The sequence below is a fragment of the Sciurus vulgaris genome (assembly GCF_902686455.1).
Source record: "Sciurus vulgaris genome assembly, chromosome: 9".
NCBI classification, from domain to species: domain Eukaryota; kingdom Metazoa; phylum Chordata; class Mammalia; order Rodentia; family Sciuridae; genus Sciurus; species Sciurus vulgaris.
In genome coordinates this window covers 111,121,963-111,142,030 of record NC_136469.1, presented here as the reverse complement: position 1 = coordinate 111,142,030, position 20,068 = coordinate 111,121,963, and the positions used below count along the sequence as shown (strand labels likewise).

General features: G+C 37.7%; 1 protein-coding gene across 4 annotated transcripts in view; it reads right to left on the bottom strand.

Moving 5' to 3' along the window:
* The window catches only part of ATP8A1 (ATPase phospholipid transporting 8A1), a 217,640-nt gene that overhangs the window by 160,564 nt on the left and 37,008 nt on the right, over positions 1-20,068 (bottom strand). For 2 of the 4 annotated variants that reach the window (XM_079152799.1, XM_079152801.1), the window contains exons 6-7: positions 5,940-5,980; positions 1-74 (exon numbers count right to left, since the gene is read on the bottom strand). In XM_079152799.1, coding sequence (XP_079008925.1) covers positions 1-74; positions 5,940-5,980 — 115 coding nt within the window. The remainder of the gene's footprint in view (positions 75-5,939; positions 5,981-20,068) is intronic. The other 2 variants (XM_079152800.1, XM_079152802.1) reach the window with 1 other exon arrangement.

Here is a 20,068-nt window from a genome sequence, read left to right as displayed (position 1 = left end):
CTTGATGAGAGAAGTACAGTGTCAGCAGGTATATACTCTTTGCCTTTTATTATAACTATATCTCCAACATTTACCTGAAAGAAAACTGGGAATTGGTTAATTATCTGCATGGAAAGATAGTTACAAATATACAACCCATTGTATTAAAGCACAGAATACAGGAAAAATGGCTATTGGCAAACAAGAACCACTGGTCTTCACAAAAATGGCACAAAACTGTCTGTCTAGGATTGAGGCCAGAGATAGGAGAATATTTTAAAAAATGAATTCTGTATTTTTTTTTCAGTTATATAACTTATCTTAATAAAATCAATGGATCCATTTTACCTACTTAATTGACATCTCAACTTCTCATATTCTTTCTCTTTGACATAAAAGTAAAAGGGAGGAATTCAGTTCCTGAAATATTTACCCTATTTATGGAAATCTCAACTCGACTAGAGAAATGATCAAATGCAATCATTACCTTTCACAATGACCCCTATGAAACAAGAATTAGTTGTTATTCATAATTTAGACAGGAAGAAAATGAGTCTGAGATTCTAATATTTGCTCAGGATCAGTGAGTGGAAAAGCTAAGCCTCAAATGCACATCTGACTACTCGATTATCAGCAAAGCTTGATGTTTACACTAGTAAATTTACTGAAACTATTGATGTAATTCAAGTTAAAAATAAACAGCTTAACATTTTACTATGTACTAGTATTTTTTTCTGATCATGGCATGATGAAAAAATGAAAGATGATCAATAGCCAGAAACTTGGAAGAAATTTAAGGATCAGGTCTGTTATCCAGCTTTTGGCAAAAAATATAACTCCAACTAAGTAACAACCTGGCTGAACTCAGTGGACCAAGTTATGCTGGTAGCCATTCCTATTAGATCACAATTTTAACTCTCTTAGTAGACAAATGAGCCTAAAAATATGTTTCTATATTTAATATAGGGAAGAAATGTCTCTTTGGTTTTGCTAAAGATGTTCTGTTCTTCCCTCTCCCTACATGTCTTTGAATTCCAAAATAATACTTTATTGGGGAAAAGGAGAGGATACTATCCTTGGTGGGAAACATAAGAAATTATTCCAGAGGGGACCCACTGTGTTCCTCTTCACATGCTGAAAAAAATAGGTCAGGGAAAGTTGTGTGTGTGGTGGGAGATGCAGGGAACTTCTGATCTATATCATATGTATGCTGGTTACCCAAGTAGGGAAAACTCTGGATGCCTTTGTTCAAAAAGGTTTGTTTCAGTAGAAATCTGAAATTATACTGCCTGAAAAACTGCCAAGGGCCTTGAAATCAAAAGTTCCCTATCTCAAAAAAGGAAAAATAGAAAAAAAAATTCTAAAAATTAAGTAGCAATGTAAACTTTAAAAACTGTGCTCTGATAGCATTCTAATGGCATCCACTTACAGTAAGATAATAAAACATAAATTCTCTGTAGTGACATTTAGAATGCTACCTAGGTTCCCATTTAACTGTTTTTCAGTCACCTTCAGGGGGTTGATGTTTCTTTTCCAATTAAACTATAGACTTCTTAAAATCAGGACCTCATCTATCTACCTCATTAGAGTTGAACAGTTAGACTTACAAAAACCCTCAACTGATTGTACCGCTTCTCAATGTCTTTATTCTTCATAAGACAAAAGGAGGCCTTGTAGTAATTAAACAGAAGAACATATTAACACCTTATAGGGCACACTGTCACTACCCAGTGGCCTGGAAAACCAAGAAACACTAAATGTTAAAGCAGTTCTCACATTCCTTGAAGAAAGCAGGGAAATTACCTGCCTACATTTTAGATAAATTTCTCAAAGGTATCCAAGAATTTCTCATTCCTTTGTGCTCTGAGCTCCTAATGTAGCATTTGCCTTTCCAGCATAAAAGAAATGAACAGAAGAAAAAGTCAGGATGGCAAAAATGCTTTGCTCACATATTACAATGGCAGGACATAACAAAGCAGTTGCAGTGCCCAAAATACCAAAGTTTAGGAAAAAGTGCAGGCTTTTGGTTTACATTCTCAAGTGACTCACATGAGCAAATGTGATTGAGAATTATGAAAAAGGGTGAGATTATCAAACTATAATCAAATGATTAAAAAAATCAAACTCTGCCCAATTCTAGGTTCTAGCATATTTATACTTTTATGAAGGAATTTTTTTAGAGATCGAGTCTTAATACAAAGAAATACACATTTTGTGTGGAAACTTTATGTTAGGGCAACTCTACAAAGTGACTTTTACGCTTGTATATAGCCCATCACACTGTGCTTCCCCACAAAATCAGAAGAATGTGGAGTTTTTCACCTAAATTCTCTACCTGAATATATTTCAGAACCCGTGAACAGTCTCAGCTGCTCCTCAATGTGAAGAACTGGTCTTTGTGGAGAGGGTTGATGAAGCCACTGCTGACGTTTTAAGAGTGGAGATGCAGTTCTTTGTCTGGGCTCTGTCATTCAACACTTTGTTTTAGAACTAGGTACTTGAAACTTAACCTTTTTCCAATAGGGAAATGACTTCAGGGTAATAACTGGAGGGATGAACTATGAATGTTTGAGAACTAAAGTGTGCCCCCATGTGAATGACTACAAATAAGCTGTGCAAATTTTTAAGTCCTCTGAAGAACATTAAAAAGTAACCACAGAGGCCACACATTTAGAAAGGCTGGGAAAGTACTCTGAAGTGAAGCCCAGCGCTCTCATATTACCTTGGCATGTTGATGACACTTTAGGTCGTGGTTCCCTGATTTTATTTTTAATTGCACAAAATATCATATCACCAAGGAAAAGTCTTGCCCTGGTAATCTGGCTAAGCCAAACGCATCATCTTGCTCTTATGCCTGCCCATGTGTTCAATGAGTCATTTTTAACATGGCTGGTACCTCAATACACGCAGACCTGTTCTTTTCAACGATGATCATATTCTATGACACAGGAACTCTTACATATCTTTCTTCCTGCATGTCTGACACAGATTATCAACTACTGTTATTGAATGGATAGAAGTTTTTTCTGTGCTGCACACCATGTAAAATCACAAATTTCCTTGTCACAAATTACACAATGTAGAATACCATCATTTATTTATAAAACTACTTCATGAAGTAGTTATTTGTTTATAATTATTTTAGTTATAAAATAAGAACTAGTTTCGTGGTGTTGCACATATATCATGTATACCAAATTGTGCTACAATAAACATTTTTACATATGTAGACATTTTCTTCTACTTTATGATTATTTTCTGGGATAAATTCCCAGAATTTCTTTTTTATGGTTCTCAATATGAGTAGCCAACCTGCTAATCCACAATAGCATGTGAATGAAATATTTTTAAAAAAACCTTCTAAAATACAAGTGGATTTGTTTTTATTTATTGAATAGATAGCAGGCAAAGGCGTCAATGTTGTTTAAATTTGCAACTTTTATTAACAGGTTATTTTCTGAGTCTGGTTGTTTATCATATATTCTCTTACTGCCAACTTTCATTTCCTATTTATATAACAAAGTTCTTAATTTGTTCTATTTTGTGCAAACATTTTACAAATGCTGCCTAGTTATTTATGATAACTTCAGTTGTGTATTTAATTTTAAGATATATGTGATCAAATTCCACAGACCTTAAGATACAGGTCTTATATTTATTAAAGTCTTTATTCTGTTTGTATGTAATTCAGAAACAACATTTTAGTATTTAACTCTTTTAGCCAGTTGGAATTTATTTTAGTAAAGGCTATGACTTAGATATAAACTAAATATTCAAATACTATTTCTTGAAACTGCTATTCCATGATTAATTCTTTTACTAATTATTTTTGTTGTTAAACAGACTATATTTCAAGGCACTGCATTCTATTCTATACTATTCCAATCTATTCTTGCTACTCTGTTCATTGATGTCTATTTTTGAAACATATACACTTTCTTTTAATGACTTTCTACTTTACTTACAGTTAATCTGAGCACATTGTTCTTCATTTTCCAAGCTATTTTTCTATTTTTCTCAACTATTTATTTTTGGAAATCAGGTAATTTATTTAGCTCATGAGGAAAAAAGCTGACAATTTCCTGAGATTATAATATATAAATAATTTGGAGTAATTGATACTTTAATTTTTCAAAGAATATGACATATTTGTACATGTATGTGATTCTTTACTATCTTAAGTACAGATGATTTCTTTACAAAGGCCATACGCACGTTTGAAGTTTATTTGTAAGTATCCCACATGTCAGTGGGAAGGAGAACTTTTTCCCCATATCGCCGCCAACACAAGAATGTATTCATCTCGAATTTATGACCAAACCAGCCTTCATTAGTTATAATTAATTGTCTGATTCTAGTTATTAATAACTTCAGCTCATTTTAGCTGGGTGACTTTTGGCAATTTAGAATCTGATCCTCTACATCTCAACAGGGGATGCCACATTAGGTGTGGCACTGATCTCCAGGATAGCTGAAAACACTACCACAATGGCTAAACACGGTGGTGATTTAATATTTTTGTCTGTCAAAAATTAATGAAAAGTTACTATAATCCATGTAGATTAACACAATCTTGAAAGATTGGTTCTCCACTCAGCAATTTGAAAGCTGATTTTAGATTGAAGTAGTAGACGATTATCTCCTGACTTTATAACTTTATTTTCTCAGCAAGCAGTCTAGATAAGAAGATAATAACTTGATATATTAATTTGTTAGGATGTGCATTTACATTAACTATACTGACAACACCAGTAATGAAAATGTAATACAACTCAAGTTATACTTAATTATAGTCTACCTGTCTTTTCTCTAAAATGTTTAAATTCACAGGTGCCATACAAGACCATTAAAGAAACTTACTTTGTAAGTGCTTTTAACATTTTTGGTTTTGTTTTGCTCTTCCAAAAGGGAGACAACTATGACAGAAATAATGAAAGCACGATCAAGGCATTATCCTCTTTGTTACTCTTATGTCAAAGACCAAAGAAGAGAGACAGGGAATTTTCTACTATTCAGAAGAGGAGACGTTAGTCTCTATCCCAGCAACTGACTTAAAAAAATCAATAAAAATGCAATTAAGATTTTGTTGAGAGGGGAATCTGTGCAGGGACATAAGGTGTTCACAAAAATCATCTGAGAAGAAAATGGAGTGCAAATAAACTGACTGTGGGTAATACCTGTGTTGTCCTAGCACGATACTAGCCTGTACTCCTTGTGTACCTGGCAATCACAGGAAACAAAGTCCCCTTGGCAGAATGGCCTGGCCTCCACAAAGTCATTTACCAAGTTACACAGGCTGTTCACCTGCAGATGACTAGAGAGTAAATCTTTCAGAACTAAGGAAGAACTAATAATACTTGCTTACCTTTTGAAAATGAGGTCTGAAAATGAACACCTAGATAACATTTGTTAAATTATGACTCAGTTCACTAACTGCTGTGCTAGAGGTCCTACCAGCAAATTAACTTGCAAAGTCATGGAACTGTTTTGAGTTCATTAGACAATAATGTTTAGATTTTAAGACTTAAAAAAAGAAATTAGTATTCGAATGTGATTACTCTCACTTTATGAATTTGAGGGTAAAAAACACAAATGTGAAATATCAGAACCCTAACATTTATTTTACTTGGACAGTAGATGATTAAAGCAAAATTTACAAGACAAAACAGCTCATGGTTAAATAAAATCTGTGAAAACAGCACTCAGAACATACTATGATAGAAATAAAGAGTTCTAGATATTACTTTTTAAAACAATAGTCTTTTTCTAGAATAGTGCAGAAATGCTAAATGGATGTGACTAACTGAATGCTCCATACGTATGCTCGCAACTTCAATTACTAAATAGCTTTGGTATCAGTGAAGTTCTTAACTTTTGCTTATATTATATACAAAATTTAATCTACTATATACACCTCTACACATTTCTTTTCCTGGAACAAAATAAAAATCAATGCATACCTTTTCCCAGTGAACAATTTCCCAAGCACCATTTCTCAAAACTGGAAAGAGAAAAAGTGACATTTTTAAGAACAATTTTTACTACCTATGAAAAGGCTATTTATGATGAAATGATCATTCAAAGGAATAATTTCAAATAAAATAGCTAGTAGCAATTTTACAGATTTAAAAACTAATTATGATAACAAGGATATGTAAAATTATGCAAAGAAACAGAAACTTCTAATGTAGATTTCGGCTCTCGAAATGACCCTTCACTAATGGAGGGCCGTCTCATAGGAGTCCCAAACTTCCTTCAGCCCAAAGAGGAAGTACTGGGCTGAGCTGGGCTGAAGGAGAAAGCCACAGAAATGATGTGCAAAAGGGAGTGACAAGTTTGAACACATTTCAGATGCTACAGCAGCAGCAATGCTTAAAAGAGAAAAAGTCACAAGCAGGAAAGTAATAGATTTTTAATTAGTAAGACTTTAACATATAAAGCCAACAGAAGGAATCTGTTTCATTAGGTTCATAATAATGCAAAAAGAGTAAACTTTTCCACATTTGGTTTATTAGAAAAAAGTGAAAGAAGAAGCTATTTTAAAATCTTGATAGAGCAAGAGGTATTTCAAGGTGTTTCCTTAGTGTATCACAATAACAAAGTTTCTCTGTACACCTTAACCCCCTACTGTGTGTCTGTGACATTAATACTAAACAGACCAGTTGACACTAAAAAACAAAAGGAAAAACAGGACAATGGAATAATGTTAGGTAGAAAATGCAGCCCTTAGAACTGAGGGGAAAAAAAAAAAAAGCAAGGCCCATCAATAAATTATCCAGACAGTACATTTCATAAGGACAAAGCTAGTATTAACATTTTCAGTAAACAGTACAATACAGAGCACAAAGTAGCCAGTTAGTAAATATTTACAGAATACTTTTTTAAATAAATAATTTTTTAGGTACAAAAATATGATAGTACATTTCTTTTGATGTCATTTGAAATAAAGCCTGAACCCTCTGGAAAAAGAAAGTCATAATGACAATAATCCTCAAAGTGTTAAAAAGAAAATCTAACAACTATACCAACAAGCCTTAAAACCACTATTACCATATAAATTATCTCAACCTAAATAAAATCTTTTGTGTAAACTATACAGGATACCTCTTCCCAAACACTTGAAATCATCTCTAGATTACTAAAATATCTAACATGTTATAAATGCTATGTAAATAGTTATTATGCTACATGGTTTAGGAAATGACAAGAAAAATATTTATACAAGTTTAGTACAGATGCAATTTTGTTTTCCTTGAATAGGTTTGATCTAAGATTGGCTGAATCCATGGATGTGGAGCCTGTAGATACAGAAGGCTAACTTTATATCAAAACATCATGGTACGCCATAAGCACACATAATTTTTATTTGTCAAAAAGGAAAGACAGTTATAATTATAGCATATTAAATAACAAAAATAATCTATTAGAAAAAAAAGAAGACTTGAGGTTTATCTGAAAAGCTCAGAAGGTCTGGCAACTTTGGGTTCAATTTCCACACTGTGACGTGTGGCTGGGGCAGAAGAGTGTCCACCTCCTTCGATGAAGTTCCCTAGTCCCATCACCATGTGTTCATGGTTTCCTGCTGTCTTACACTACTGTCCTAGTTTAGGGCACCTGCCTGGCTTGTGCTTGTGAGATTTACTTTTACAACTTAAGTATAACTTAACAATGAAATCACCAGATCTTAAGTGTTTTGTTCAATGAGTTTTGAGAATTATAAACACTGGTGGACCTACCACACAGAAGAAGATATAGAACTCAAGAAAGAATCCTTATGCTCCTTTGAATCCCATCCTTCTGTCCCCCAGAGCTAAGTGTAAGCTAGTCTTGTAACCCATCCTTCCATCCCCCAGAGCTAAGTGTAAGCTAGTCTTGTATTTCTTTGCAGTTGTCCCTTTGTATCCATAGGTGCTGCATTTGTAGAATTCAATCAACTGCAGGTAGAAATTAAAACAAAATAATGTCTGTACTGAACATTAACAGACTTTTTTTCATTGTCATTATCCCCTAACCAATAAGTATATCAATGACACAGCATTTACATTGTATTATGTACTATAAGTAATTTAAGAATGGTTTAAAGTATTTGGGAGGATGAACATAGATTATATGTAAATATTACATCATTTTGTATAAGGGACTTAAGCATCTGAGGATTTTGGTATCCAGGAGGGGATTCCTGGAACCAGACCCCCACAGGTACAGAGGGATGGTTGTACTTGGAATCATATTTTTTCTATTGTACTTTTGATCCCCATAGAGATTCTGCTTAAAAGATTTTTCCTTCTTTTATTACATTGACACATTATTATGATGGATTTATTTCTGGCCTGTGTTCTTCCTACATGGATCACCATCTTGATTATTATAGCTTTATGGTAAATCTTGGAATTGGGTACTGCACTCGTCCAACTTTGTTCTTTTACAATATTAATTAGAGTTTTCTAAATCCTTTGCATTGCCACATAAATTCTAGAATTGAATTGCTAATTTTTCTGAAGTGTTTTATTATTCATTAGTTATTTATTTAAGAATTTTTCTTGATGCATTATAATTACACATAATAGTGGAATTCATTGAGATATATCTGTACATATACATCAGTTCACAAACACAAAAAATCCCCCAGGAACCTGGTTTGGGGCTCAAGTCTATCAATTCATGGACAAGATCTATCTTTCCATTCATTTACATCTCCATTAATTTCTCTCAGTTATGTTTCATAGTTTTCCATGAATGGGTCTTTCCTTGGATTTCTATTTTTTCTTAATATTATAAATGATATGTTTTCATTTCATTTCTAATCTGTCACTGGTAGTATATAGAAATGCATTAAACTCCTGTATAGCAACCCTGTCATTCTGTAACTTTCTTAAATTCACTTGTTAGTTTGGGTATAGTTTTTTAATTATACTTATATTTCTCATTGTTCATCTCTTTATTCTTAAAGTCTTCTGCTGTTGTGAAAGAGTCTTTGAAAATCTGTAATAATTTTACCAATAAGGATATCAAAAGGGCTACTATATCAATAGAACAAGATGTCATATTGTCTTATTCTGTCAATATTTAAAAATTTCCTTCATTATAAAAGGCCTTTTATGACAGAGCTCTTGCCTACTCCCCATCAGCACCTCTTGCCACCCCGTCAGCACTGTCCCCAGCCCTCTGGAGAAAGCACCATGTTCTTTCCTGCACCACCTGTCCCTCAAATGTGTGTGTGACCAGCACACTTACCAGCTTCTACACATCTTCCAGACCTTGGCTTGGTCACCACTTTCTCAGGGGACATTTGTGGACACCGGTCCTTCACCCCACTCCCAAGTCTAGATGGGCCCCCTGCACTTTGCCTTCTGAGCATTTACCCCAGGCCTTCTATATATTTAGTGGAGAGAGGATTATTTAATGGCTGGCTGCTCCCTGACACTGTATGGCCCATGGCAACAGGAAGCTGCTCTGCTCTGCTCATGCTCACCCCCAGTGATGCCACACAGCAACACAAAGGCGCTCAGTGAGTACTCACTAGATGGAATGCTGGACTCACTAATATTCCTGCATGTTTGAGACCACACGAAGTCAAGCCATAGAAAGAGCAACGCAGATTTACTAAGGATAAAACTCCACTCCCTAGCAGATCTCATGTTAAAAACAACATACAGATGGCATTGAACATATAGCAGTAGAGGCAAACACTTGGGCAGATCTTAAAAAAATTAATCACAGAGCTACCACAGGACCCGGAAATTCCACTCCTAAGCATATACCTGAGGGCCCTGAAAACATATTTCACATAAAGCTGTACAGGAATGTTCACTGCAGCATTACTCACAACAGCCCCAAAGGGGAAACAACCCTAATGACCATCAACTACCAGATAAGCAAAATGTGGTATATCCATTCAACGGAGCTTTATTCAGTAATAAAAGGATGAAGAGCTGCCAGAACAACACGGATGAAGCCTGAAGACAGGCTAAGTGAAAGAAGACAGACACAAAAGGCCATGTGCTACATGTTCTCAGTTACATTAAGTATCTAGAATAGACAAATCCATTGAGACAGAAGGCAGATCAAGGACCCGTGCCTCTGGGAAGGTGGGGCAAGGGACTGACTGCCTCTGTGCAGTAGAAATGTTCTGCAAGTCAGGTGGTGGTGACCAGCACGTAACTGAGGGAACACACTAGAGGCTACTGAACTGTCTGAGTTAAAATGGTGAATTTTATGGTTTGTGAGTTTTGACAGAATAAAAAATAGCTATGAAAGGATGCCAATGGACTATTTAAACATTCGTTTAAAATAGACCTCTCAGTTTTATGACTTACTGAGATTTCCCTTGCTGTGCAAGCAGCTGGACAAGATTATGTAACCATGAGGAGCAGGAACATGCTCACTCACTAACGTCAGCTCAGGGCCACCCCTTCTAGCTCTGCCATCTGAACTAGTCTTCCCTGAAGTGCTGCCACTTCACAGATGTTTGCTAGTTCACATCTTAAAATAGCCCTGGCCTACCCTATTGGTTCCTGTCAACATGACAGAAGTGTCACAACAGGCTTCTCAGACCCAACAGGCCATGCTACATCAGGGAGTCTTCACTCCACTCTGCATGGTGGACGCCAGTGGCACTTTCATGGAAGGCCACTGAGCGTGGTCCTCCAAACCTGCTTCCCATCTCTATTTTTTGAATCTGCTTTTTTCCCTTCAGCCCGGTGCCGATCAGTTCTGTCTCCACTTTCTAATCTGTTTGCCTCCTTCCCACCTGACCTTTCTCGATCTCTGCCTCTACCCAAACAGTACAATCCACCCTCCACATGAAATTTTTCATCAGTTCATTATTGAAGAGATAAACTGGAAAATATGTAGCCTACTGCAAAAATTCACATCTAAGAAACTTTTAAACATATCATCAGTCTATGATGCTTTCAATTAAAGTACAAAATCAACACATTTCCAACAAGATGATGGATTTGCAGAAAGGAAAAGCTGACAGTCTCTCCTCATCTCAGTGCCACATTCTCAAGGTTAGGAGCACTCATTATGCATCCTCACACCCTGTTCTCTAGACAACTGTGGACGGACTGCTTTTTCCCTTTTTGTTTTCAAATTTTATTTCTCTGTGACTTGGTTTTTCCACTTAACATATAATACTTTAAGGATAAACTATAGACACTTAACTCATTTTTGGCTTAACTCACACTTCATTGTATGAATATGTCAACTGCAATAGGTTGAAAACATGAATGGACTCACAAGACTCCACAGAATGTATTCATGAAAGGCTGTCATCAAGTTAAAAGATGTATGGACAGCAGAAAAATGAAAGTCCAGAAAAGTACTGGGGACCTAAGACATGAATTTTGAACTTCCATGACATGTACAAGAGATTTTAATTTCAGGGAAGCCTGGACAACTAGTTCTATTCAACTAATCAAGTAAAACTGTGCGATGATTTAAGCCAGGTATCATCAATCTATACGCATCCTTAAACTAAGCAGAGAAGTTAGTCTTGGATCTTCCAGGGTACTTTCAAACCTTAAACATCACATTACAAATCTCTAGTTAGTCTGTCTTGTCCTTATTTTGGTCAAGGTTTAGCATGAGACTTCCAGGTACCACAGAGATAACAGCTGTGTCATAGTTCATGCAACTATTCTCTTGAAATTCTGGCTTTCTTTTTCTACCACCATGAAGAACACTAAAATATAGTTACATAATTATATCTTATAGGAGTAAATACTACAAGAAGCATTGCTGGTTCCAGAGTGTTTTTGTTGATACTTTTATCAGATACAGACTACTTCTTTAGGAATCTACAGCAATTTCCCCTCTCATCAGCAACGTACCAAGTTTCACTGATTATAGAATCAGACATGTACAATCACTTGAATGTTGTCCATCTGATGAGTAGGTATTTATACTGGAGCCTGCAGTGGCCTGGATTAATGAAGGCATTCATTACCTTTAGATCCATCCACTGAGCTGGGAACCTAAATAGAATCACCTTGTTTGAAAGTACTTATTCCCTGGGCCTGTAGAATCTGCATTGCTCAGAAGTTTGTTAAAAATGAAGAATATTTCTAGGCCCCACCATTAATTTTGTTCTTTTATATTTTTTTAGTATATATTTTTTGGTTGTTAATAAATGGACCTTTATTTATTCATGTGGTGTTGAGAATCAAATCCAGTGCCTCACACGTGCTAGGCAAGTGCTCTACCACTGAGCCACAACCCCATCCCCTAATTCTGTTCTTGAAATACAAAAACCCCAAACTCAGAAATAAAGAAAGGAGATACATAGCTTCTCCAGACTTGACCTCAGACCCATCTTAGGATATAGAGAGCAGCAGAATTCCAGGGAAGTTAAAAATCAACTCACAATATATAGTGTCTGTACAAGTTGAGACTTGAACACTGGCCAAGGACACACACCAATCCCAGGATTCATTATTGTCTTTCTTTTGGAATTGGTTCCTAAATACCCAATCCTTAGAACAATGACAATAAACATAATCATGTGCAATCTGCTGGCAACTGAAATAGCAACCTAGTTATTTTTAACTAGTGACCTCCCGTGACCCAATTCCAACTAGTGTCAAGGAAGCAGGGAACAATGTTAGGTCCTTTGCTGAGACTTGCTTTGTTGGGACAAAAATTCACAGAGCTTCTACTCTGCCTCTGGAGGAAATGATTAGGATGCTGGTGAAGGGGAAGGGGAATGCCTGAGGACAGAATGGCCTGTCTAGGTGCTTTAGCAACTCATGCTTTTAAATGCAAAATCCTCTACCTCTCCCCAGTTCCATCCAAATACACCTGCTCTTGTTTCCACACAGTCTAATTAGTCTGACAGTAGGCTGCCAGGGCTCAGACTTCAACAAATACCTCAAAGGGAATCTGTTTTTACTTAGCAGAAAACTAGTTGGCAGCTTTGTTGTAATGAGTTTCTTTTGTGAAGTGAAAACATTCTGTTAGAGTACCTTGGGCATCTCTCAATCAAAGGCCCCGGATGAAGCTGCCCTCTCAGAACTCAATCCGAGGCTGCCAGGTGCAGGTGATTATTTATATTCTCAGAGAGTGTCACTGCCAAACTCCCCAGTCAAAATGGTCTGTCACTAGGGACATCACCCAAAGTCACTAGCCTGCTGGTCCTAGGCAATCAGCTACTATTTAAGTGGAAAAGGAGAGGCAAGTTATTCAAAAGGATGTCCCAGAGGGCAGAAAAACTACAAGAGGAATAGTGTGTCCCAATCTCTGGCTAGAGTCAGCATTTGAGGGATTTTAGATCAAAGAGAAGAGTACAGCTGAGATTAGGGTTTTGACCTGAGCAAAGGAACCAATATACCCATATAAAACCATTCATTAAAAGGGAATCTTACTTCCAAAGACAGTTTTAAGGTAAAAGCCTCACGGTGCCACAAACTGACATTGCACAAGACTCTCTGTGTAAACTTGCCAATAAAGGTCAAATTAAATCACCAGGAGTGTGGGCTGAATCATTATTATCCACTGATACAAAGAACAAAGGGGAACTTCCTGAATTCCTCTCTCTTGATACTATTATTCATATTGGTATTAAATCAATTGATATGCCTATGAATTCATCTACAAAACTTTTACAATGGCCCCCTAAGTGTGGTTGCTTGCCAATACCAACAGCATCCCTGGGCATGTCTTAACGAATTAAATTCCAGGGCCCCATCCCAGTTCTGAAGAAACTCTAGGGTGACTCCTAGGAATAGCCCATGTTGTAACAAACCCTCCTGGGGACTGTGAGGCATGTTCAAGCTTGAGAACCAAAGACTTACAGGAAGAATACGTATATATGAATATGTAAGTCATCAATCATTCACTTTTTCTTTCACTTAACTGAAAAATTTCTTGAAGGAAGAAGCTCCCCCCGTGCCTCACTAATGGATCATTCAACAATCCCTTACAGTCAGACTCTAGTTTTCATAGCTCAACTCCTCTCCAGTTAAGAACTGGGGCTCTCCTTAAGAAGGGTCCTGCTTCGTCTTAAATGCAGGTTCAGCAGATGTACAGGGCTGGTCCTCTCAATTCGGCAGCATCTGGGGTGGGCGGGGCTCACTTCCGGCTCATCCCCCAGATCTCGCCTCAGCACAGTTTCCTCTGTGGCCCTCGTCATCGCCACCCTCCAGCTGAGGAGGCCAGATCGTCAACTCTCTAGCTAGTCTCCCTTCTAATGATCTAAAAATCAGTCTCTCTGCCCCATCCATCCCTGCCTAACACAGCCAGCAGGTTCTCCTTTCAAAAGTACACTGGGAGCCTTTGCGCACCCTTCCTTTATTCCCTACATATTTCTCACCCCGATTTTCAAAAGTCTCCTAAATATGACCCTAACTTGCCTCCACGTCCCGTCCTCGGTGCTCTCTGACTCGCACCTGTGCTTTCGTCAAAATGCACCATTTGCTCTTTCCAGACCCCGCTCATGTCTTTCCACCTCCACGCTAGCCCCTCCTCCTGGGTCGCCCACTGCCACCAGCCCAGTCTCTCTGCGTACTAGAATTCTACTTGTCCTTCAGGAACCTCTCAAATGATATTTCTGAATTCCCTCCTCTCTTATTTGGTCCTTATTACTTCTTCTGCCTTGTATATCAGACCTCATCTTATCTTCCCTCCTATAATTATAATTTCCTGTAGGTCAAGAATAAAGCCTTGCTCCTCTCTGCATGGAGTCTTCCACAAGGAAAATGTTCAATGAAGACTTACTGAAGTGAAAGAACAAATGTTCTACCTTGGAATCACACCTGTTTTCTTCTCAGAAAATCTGGACATGCAATTTAGTTGGGCTTGGCAAAAGCACATGGGAGGAAAGTATCCAAGAAGGTGGAATGACTTTTTAAAATTAAAACACAGAGGACAGAGTGAGTGAGGTATGTACTTACAGGAAAGGAGGCTAAGAGCAAGGTCAAAAGTCAACCCTGAAGTCAGTCCTCTCTCACCTGAACTATGTTCCCCAATTTCCTCAGAGGATTTTGCTCCTCTGTGTGCAACTTTTGTTTCTCGGTCAAATGAAACACAAGCTGGGCCTACATTTCTCCGCAAATACATACTCCCTCTCTACCCACAGCTTCCACAACTAGTGTTGAAGATATCTAACCAGTTCAATTTATGTAATTTCTAACATATTTGTGATAATTTGAAAATATTAACAGCACTTGAGATGTCTGAAATTATTTAGGCTATGTATATGCTTGATTTTTAACCCTAATCATCATGGAAATTATAACTTCTAAGAAGTATTTGTAGGTAAGTTGATAGACATGCGGCAGTGCACGTGTCCAGGCCCATGGAACAGTTCCCACGTGGGGCGAGCTCCAGGAGACAAACGCCAGCACTCTCTTTCACTAGGCCAGGAAAGTGGCGCCATGCTAGCTCCTTAGCATGACCTACGCTTTCGTACAGCACAGAAACTGACCTGAATTAGATGGACTCGGCCCTGTTTCAGGCCCAATACCCTCAAACACATTCAACTCATACCACCTCAATGATTTTTTCATTAAAAAAAAAAAAAAAAAAAAGTGGTTTCTAGTGGGAGATAAGCAACCAGGTGCCCTGCAGGCAAGTGGCCTTGTTAGGACTTGTCACCTCCAATTCTACTCCTGGCAAGCTCTGGGAAAGAAGTCAGGGTGGAGAGGAGAAGACCGGTTATTTTTAGTCATATGCCTAGTTTAAAAGAAGTTCTTGTTGTCTTTGCTAAAAAAAAAAAAATAAAAATTTTATAAATTAAATAATGGAACAACATTTTGATATTAAGTAAAGACTTATTCTAGCATAATGCCTACTATCATAATGAAACAATGTATTAATCTAATCACGGTAATGGTACACCTCCTTGTAAAAATCCTTTTTAAATATGCATGACAGTAGAGTGTGTTTTGATGTGTTATACATAGATGGAGTATAACCTTTTCTAATTAGGAGCCCCCTTTTGTGGTTGTACATGATGTGGAGTGGTTCACTGGTCCCTCCTTCAACTATGGCATCAAACCAGGTGGTGAATGGACTGTTGTATTTCCCACTCCTTCCCACTCGCACAATGTACACACAGAAACTTCTGGGTGTACAGCCACACGTGGGGTTTTTAGAAAGTACATCTATTCATTAAGAGGCATTTTAGATTTCCCCAATATTCTCATCTGCATGTGAGCTCCATTCTTTCCCATGCCTCTATGTTATGATTTTAGGAGAAACAGCCATTTCACTTGAAATATTGGCATACTACTCTCTTACAGTATTTCACAGAAAAATGAAAGCCTAGTTATACAATTTAAAAAGAGAACTACTTCAACCAACACAAGAAATTCATTTGGGGTCTGGCTTCAATTTACATATTATAATAACAATTACACATTTATAATTTACAAATGTCTACAGAATAAATTTGGCAAAACAACCCGGTTTAGGGACAACAGCAAGAGACTGCCTCCTGTGTGTGTTGTGTGTGTGTATGTGTGTAGACACATGGAAAACAGTATGTCAAAAACTGAGTTCAGATCCTGAGGGAGGAAATCAGAGAAAGTGAAGGTAAGGACAGATGCAAGGAATATGGGGCATTCTGGACATGGCAGGGCTCCTGGGCTCTGAGTTATGGAAATGATGAGTGGACACAGCACTGTGTTCACAGAAGGCAAAGCAAGGGCAAAATGGTGACATGATGACTTTGACAGAGAAAGCAAAGCAGCAGCAAAAAGTTCTGCAACATTAGAATTTATCAGTGCCTGTGAAACAATCTAGGACACAGTGTTATGAAGATGCTGCTTTTCATCCTGTTTCAGCCCAGATGATGAATTTTCAAGAAGGCGCCTTACATTTTTAGTCTCTGTTCTTCCTTTGTTTTCTACATTGAAGTATCTGTCAGGAGACTTGTTCATCTGCTCTATACACACAGAGCATCTGCTAAAAAAGGACCCTGAGCTCGGAGCTACTGGAAACACAAAGGTGAGTAAGAGGCTGGCCCTGCACTCTGTGGAATTCCTGTCTAGAATGCACAGACCAGAACACAACAAAACAACAACAAAACACCAGGAGCCAAGAGAAACAGTCACGATTTTTTGGTAAGAGTGGACCACAAAACTCAAGGCTCACTCACACCCCTGGACTTCTGAGCATCAATCCATACTCTGCCCTCCATCGGCAACAAGGTTCTTGGACAGTAATACACAATTTTACATCTGCCAGATCACTGAACCATGTACATAATCAACTTACATATCACCAGGGCAAGAAGTGGTTTCCTTCAAAACAGGTATTGAGGATAAGCTCAAACGTGAAACCTATCTGTTAAGTTCTAAGATAGGTTCAAACTCTGTAATTTAATGCAGGTAAAAAAAATGCAGTATCAGACAGGCACCAATCTGCACCTAAGTGGTTAAAAATACAAACTGATATTCTGAAAGCTCTAGGGGATGACAGAAGAAAAAAATACTCTCCAGTGCCTCAATGCAAAGGAGAGAAAACACTCATCTCTGCAAAACTAATGAAGGGTTAGTATTTAAATCTGAGGGACCACATATTATGTGGTCTTGGTAAACATTTATAAAATGAAAATTTAAGTTTAATATTTAAGTCTCTGTCGAAAATTAATTACCTGTCATAAATATCCTTCTTCCTACTCCTACACATCCACTAGTGCCTCAATTCAGGAAAGTAAATTGAATTTCATTCTAGTCTAATGACAACAGATGGCTTCCTGTATTCAGCAATTTGAGTTATCTGACAGCAAACAGTACCCTATTCAAACATTTTGTTACCTATCAACTGCCAAACCAAGAAAAACACCAATGCTCAAACCAGGGCAGAGAGAAGAGGGGAGGAGAGAAAGAGAAGAAAAGGGGAAAGAATAAGATGCCAATCCCTTGGAAAACAACTTCAAGAATCAACCTAAAAGCCATAATTTCTCAAATGGGATTTCCTAGTATTGTGCTGACGAAAATGGTTCTTTAACTTGAGTCTTAATATTTTATTTTTGAAATAGTTTTATACATGCTTAAAATCCTCCCCTCTCACTTGCTTATTCTTCATTTTCAGCCACAAACTAACCCTGTTAGTCCACGTAGGGGACTGAGGAATCAGCATTGATAACCCACAGAGAGCAGAGTATCCAGAAAATCAGAGCCCCTTCAGTACAAGCTGTGGTCACCTAAAATCACCACAGCTCTGCCCACTGTTCTGCCACTGTACTACAGGGACTTCTTGGTCCACTCTCTGAAAACAAATAACTGCCAGTCACTTGAGGTAAGTCTCTGCTACAGGACACATCATGAAGTAGAAAATGTGCCACAGTTCAGTTTCAAAACCTGTACTGAATATTCTGAGTAGCAGGGCAAGAAATGCAAAAACTGCATATTGCCAAAAACACCAATACATCAAACGTCTGAACGTTTTCCCCCTTCAATTGATATAATTGCCCTTCACACACGAACTCCTAGAACAGCTTTGCCTCTAGGCTTCTAATAACCTGTGTTATGATTTGGACATGAGGGGTCCTCTGAATAGCTCATGTGTTAGATGATGCAGGATTGTGAAGAGGTAAAATGATTAATTTATGAGAAATGTAATATCATGGGTGGATTAATCCATTTGCTGGATTAATAATGTGAATGGATTACTGGATGGTAACTTTAGGCAAGTAGGATGTGGCTGAAGAAAGTAGGTCATTGGGGCATGCTCTCAGGGATAACATTTCTATCCTGTTTCCTCCCCACCCACCCTGCTTCCTGGTTGCCATATGCTGAGCAGCTTTCCTCCCCCATGTCCTTCCACCATGATGTTCTGCCTCACCTCACTTCCACAGCAATGGAACTGAATTGGCTGACCATGAACTGGACCTCTGAAACTGTGAGCCCCAGATTAATTTTTCCTCCTTTACTTTGTTCTTTCAGGTATTTTGGTCACAGCAATGGAAAGCTGACTGACATAGCCCCCTACCCTGATTCTTCTGGGTCTCCATCCTGAACCTGCCTGTTCATTTCCCTTTGACTCAAACATTCCATAGATACTCAGTATATATAAGAAAAGTTGGAATCCCCTTGGCTTGGCATTCAAGGTCCCATAAAATCTGGCCCCAGTCTACCTTTGTAATCATGTGTTTGTTCTGTCTGATACGAATCTCCTCTTCACACGATACTCCAACAATTCAACAAAGCAACAGCCTTCTTCCATTCTATTCAGGACAACTTCACCTCCCCTCTCCTACTCAACTCAGTATAAAATGACTTCCCCATGTCTCTCTGCTCATCTACAATCCTCCCCAAACTCAAGACCTAGCTGAAGATGCTCTACAATTTTCTCTCCTTTTGAATTTCTGCAGCACTAGACACGGGAAACATTATTTCCCGTGAAGATGTAGTAAGCATGAAGATGTAGTAAGACATTGAGACCATGCATCTCAATCCTAAATTGTCCATAGAAACCATTTCTTATCTTGTACTTCTATGTGTTTTTTCACATACTTATCTCTACAAATGGGCTGTCAGCTCTTCAAAGTTAAAATCTCCATTATTGTTCTTATATATCTCATAATAAGTAAAGTTCAGTAAATACTCTGCAAATCTTTAGGTTAACAGATGCACCACCTTTCTCAAGTGTATCAAAACAACAGCAACAAAAACAAATCAAAAAACAAATAAACAAACAAAAATTAGCAGAAAAGGCACTTGGTGGGAAATGGTGAGAAAGAAGCAGAGCGTTTTAATAGGGCAATATGAAAATACTGTTTTAAATTACTAAATAATGTTGGCAAACTTAGCTGATCCTTATTACATCAGAGAACTTCAGAGAGAAAAGAAACTCTCAGAAGGGGCAAGCTGAAGGATGGGATAAAATGTCTGTTTTGCAAGTTTGTCTTTTTTTTTCCCCCCCAATCTGAGCACATGATAGTCTTTTTGCTTATACTGAAGGTCATTTTGGTTTTGGCTGTGTCAAATACAGACCCACACCAAAGAATCCATGCCAACATTCCATATACTTCCCAGGAATGGCCTGGTTTTAATCGTTTTCTTAATTTCTGGGCATATTTCATCTGCATGTATAGTATAACTCAGTGCTTCCCATACACTTTCACCCAAGAAACAATACATCT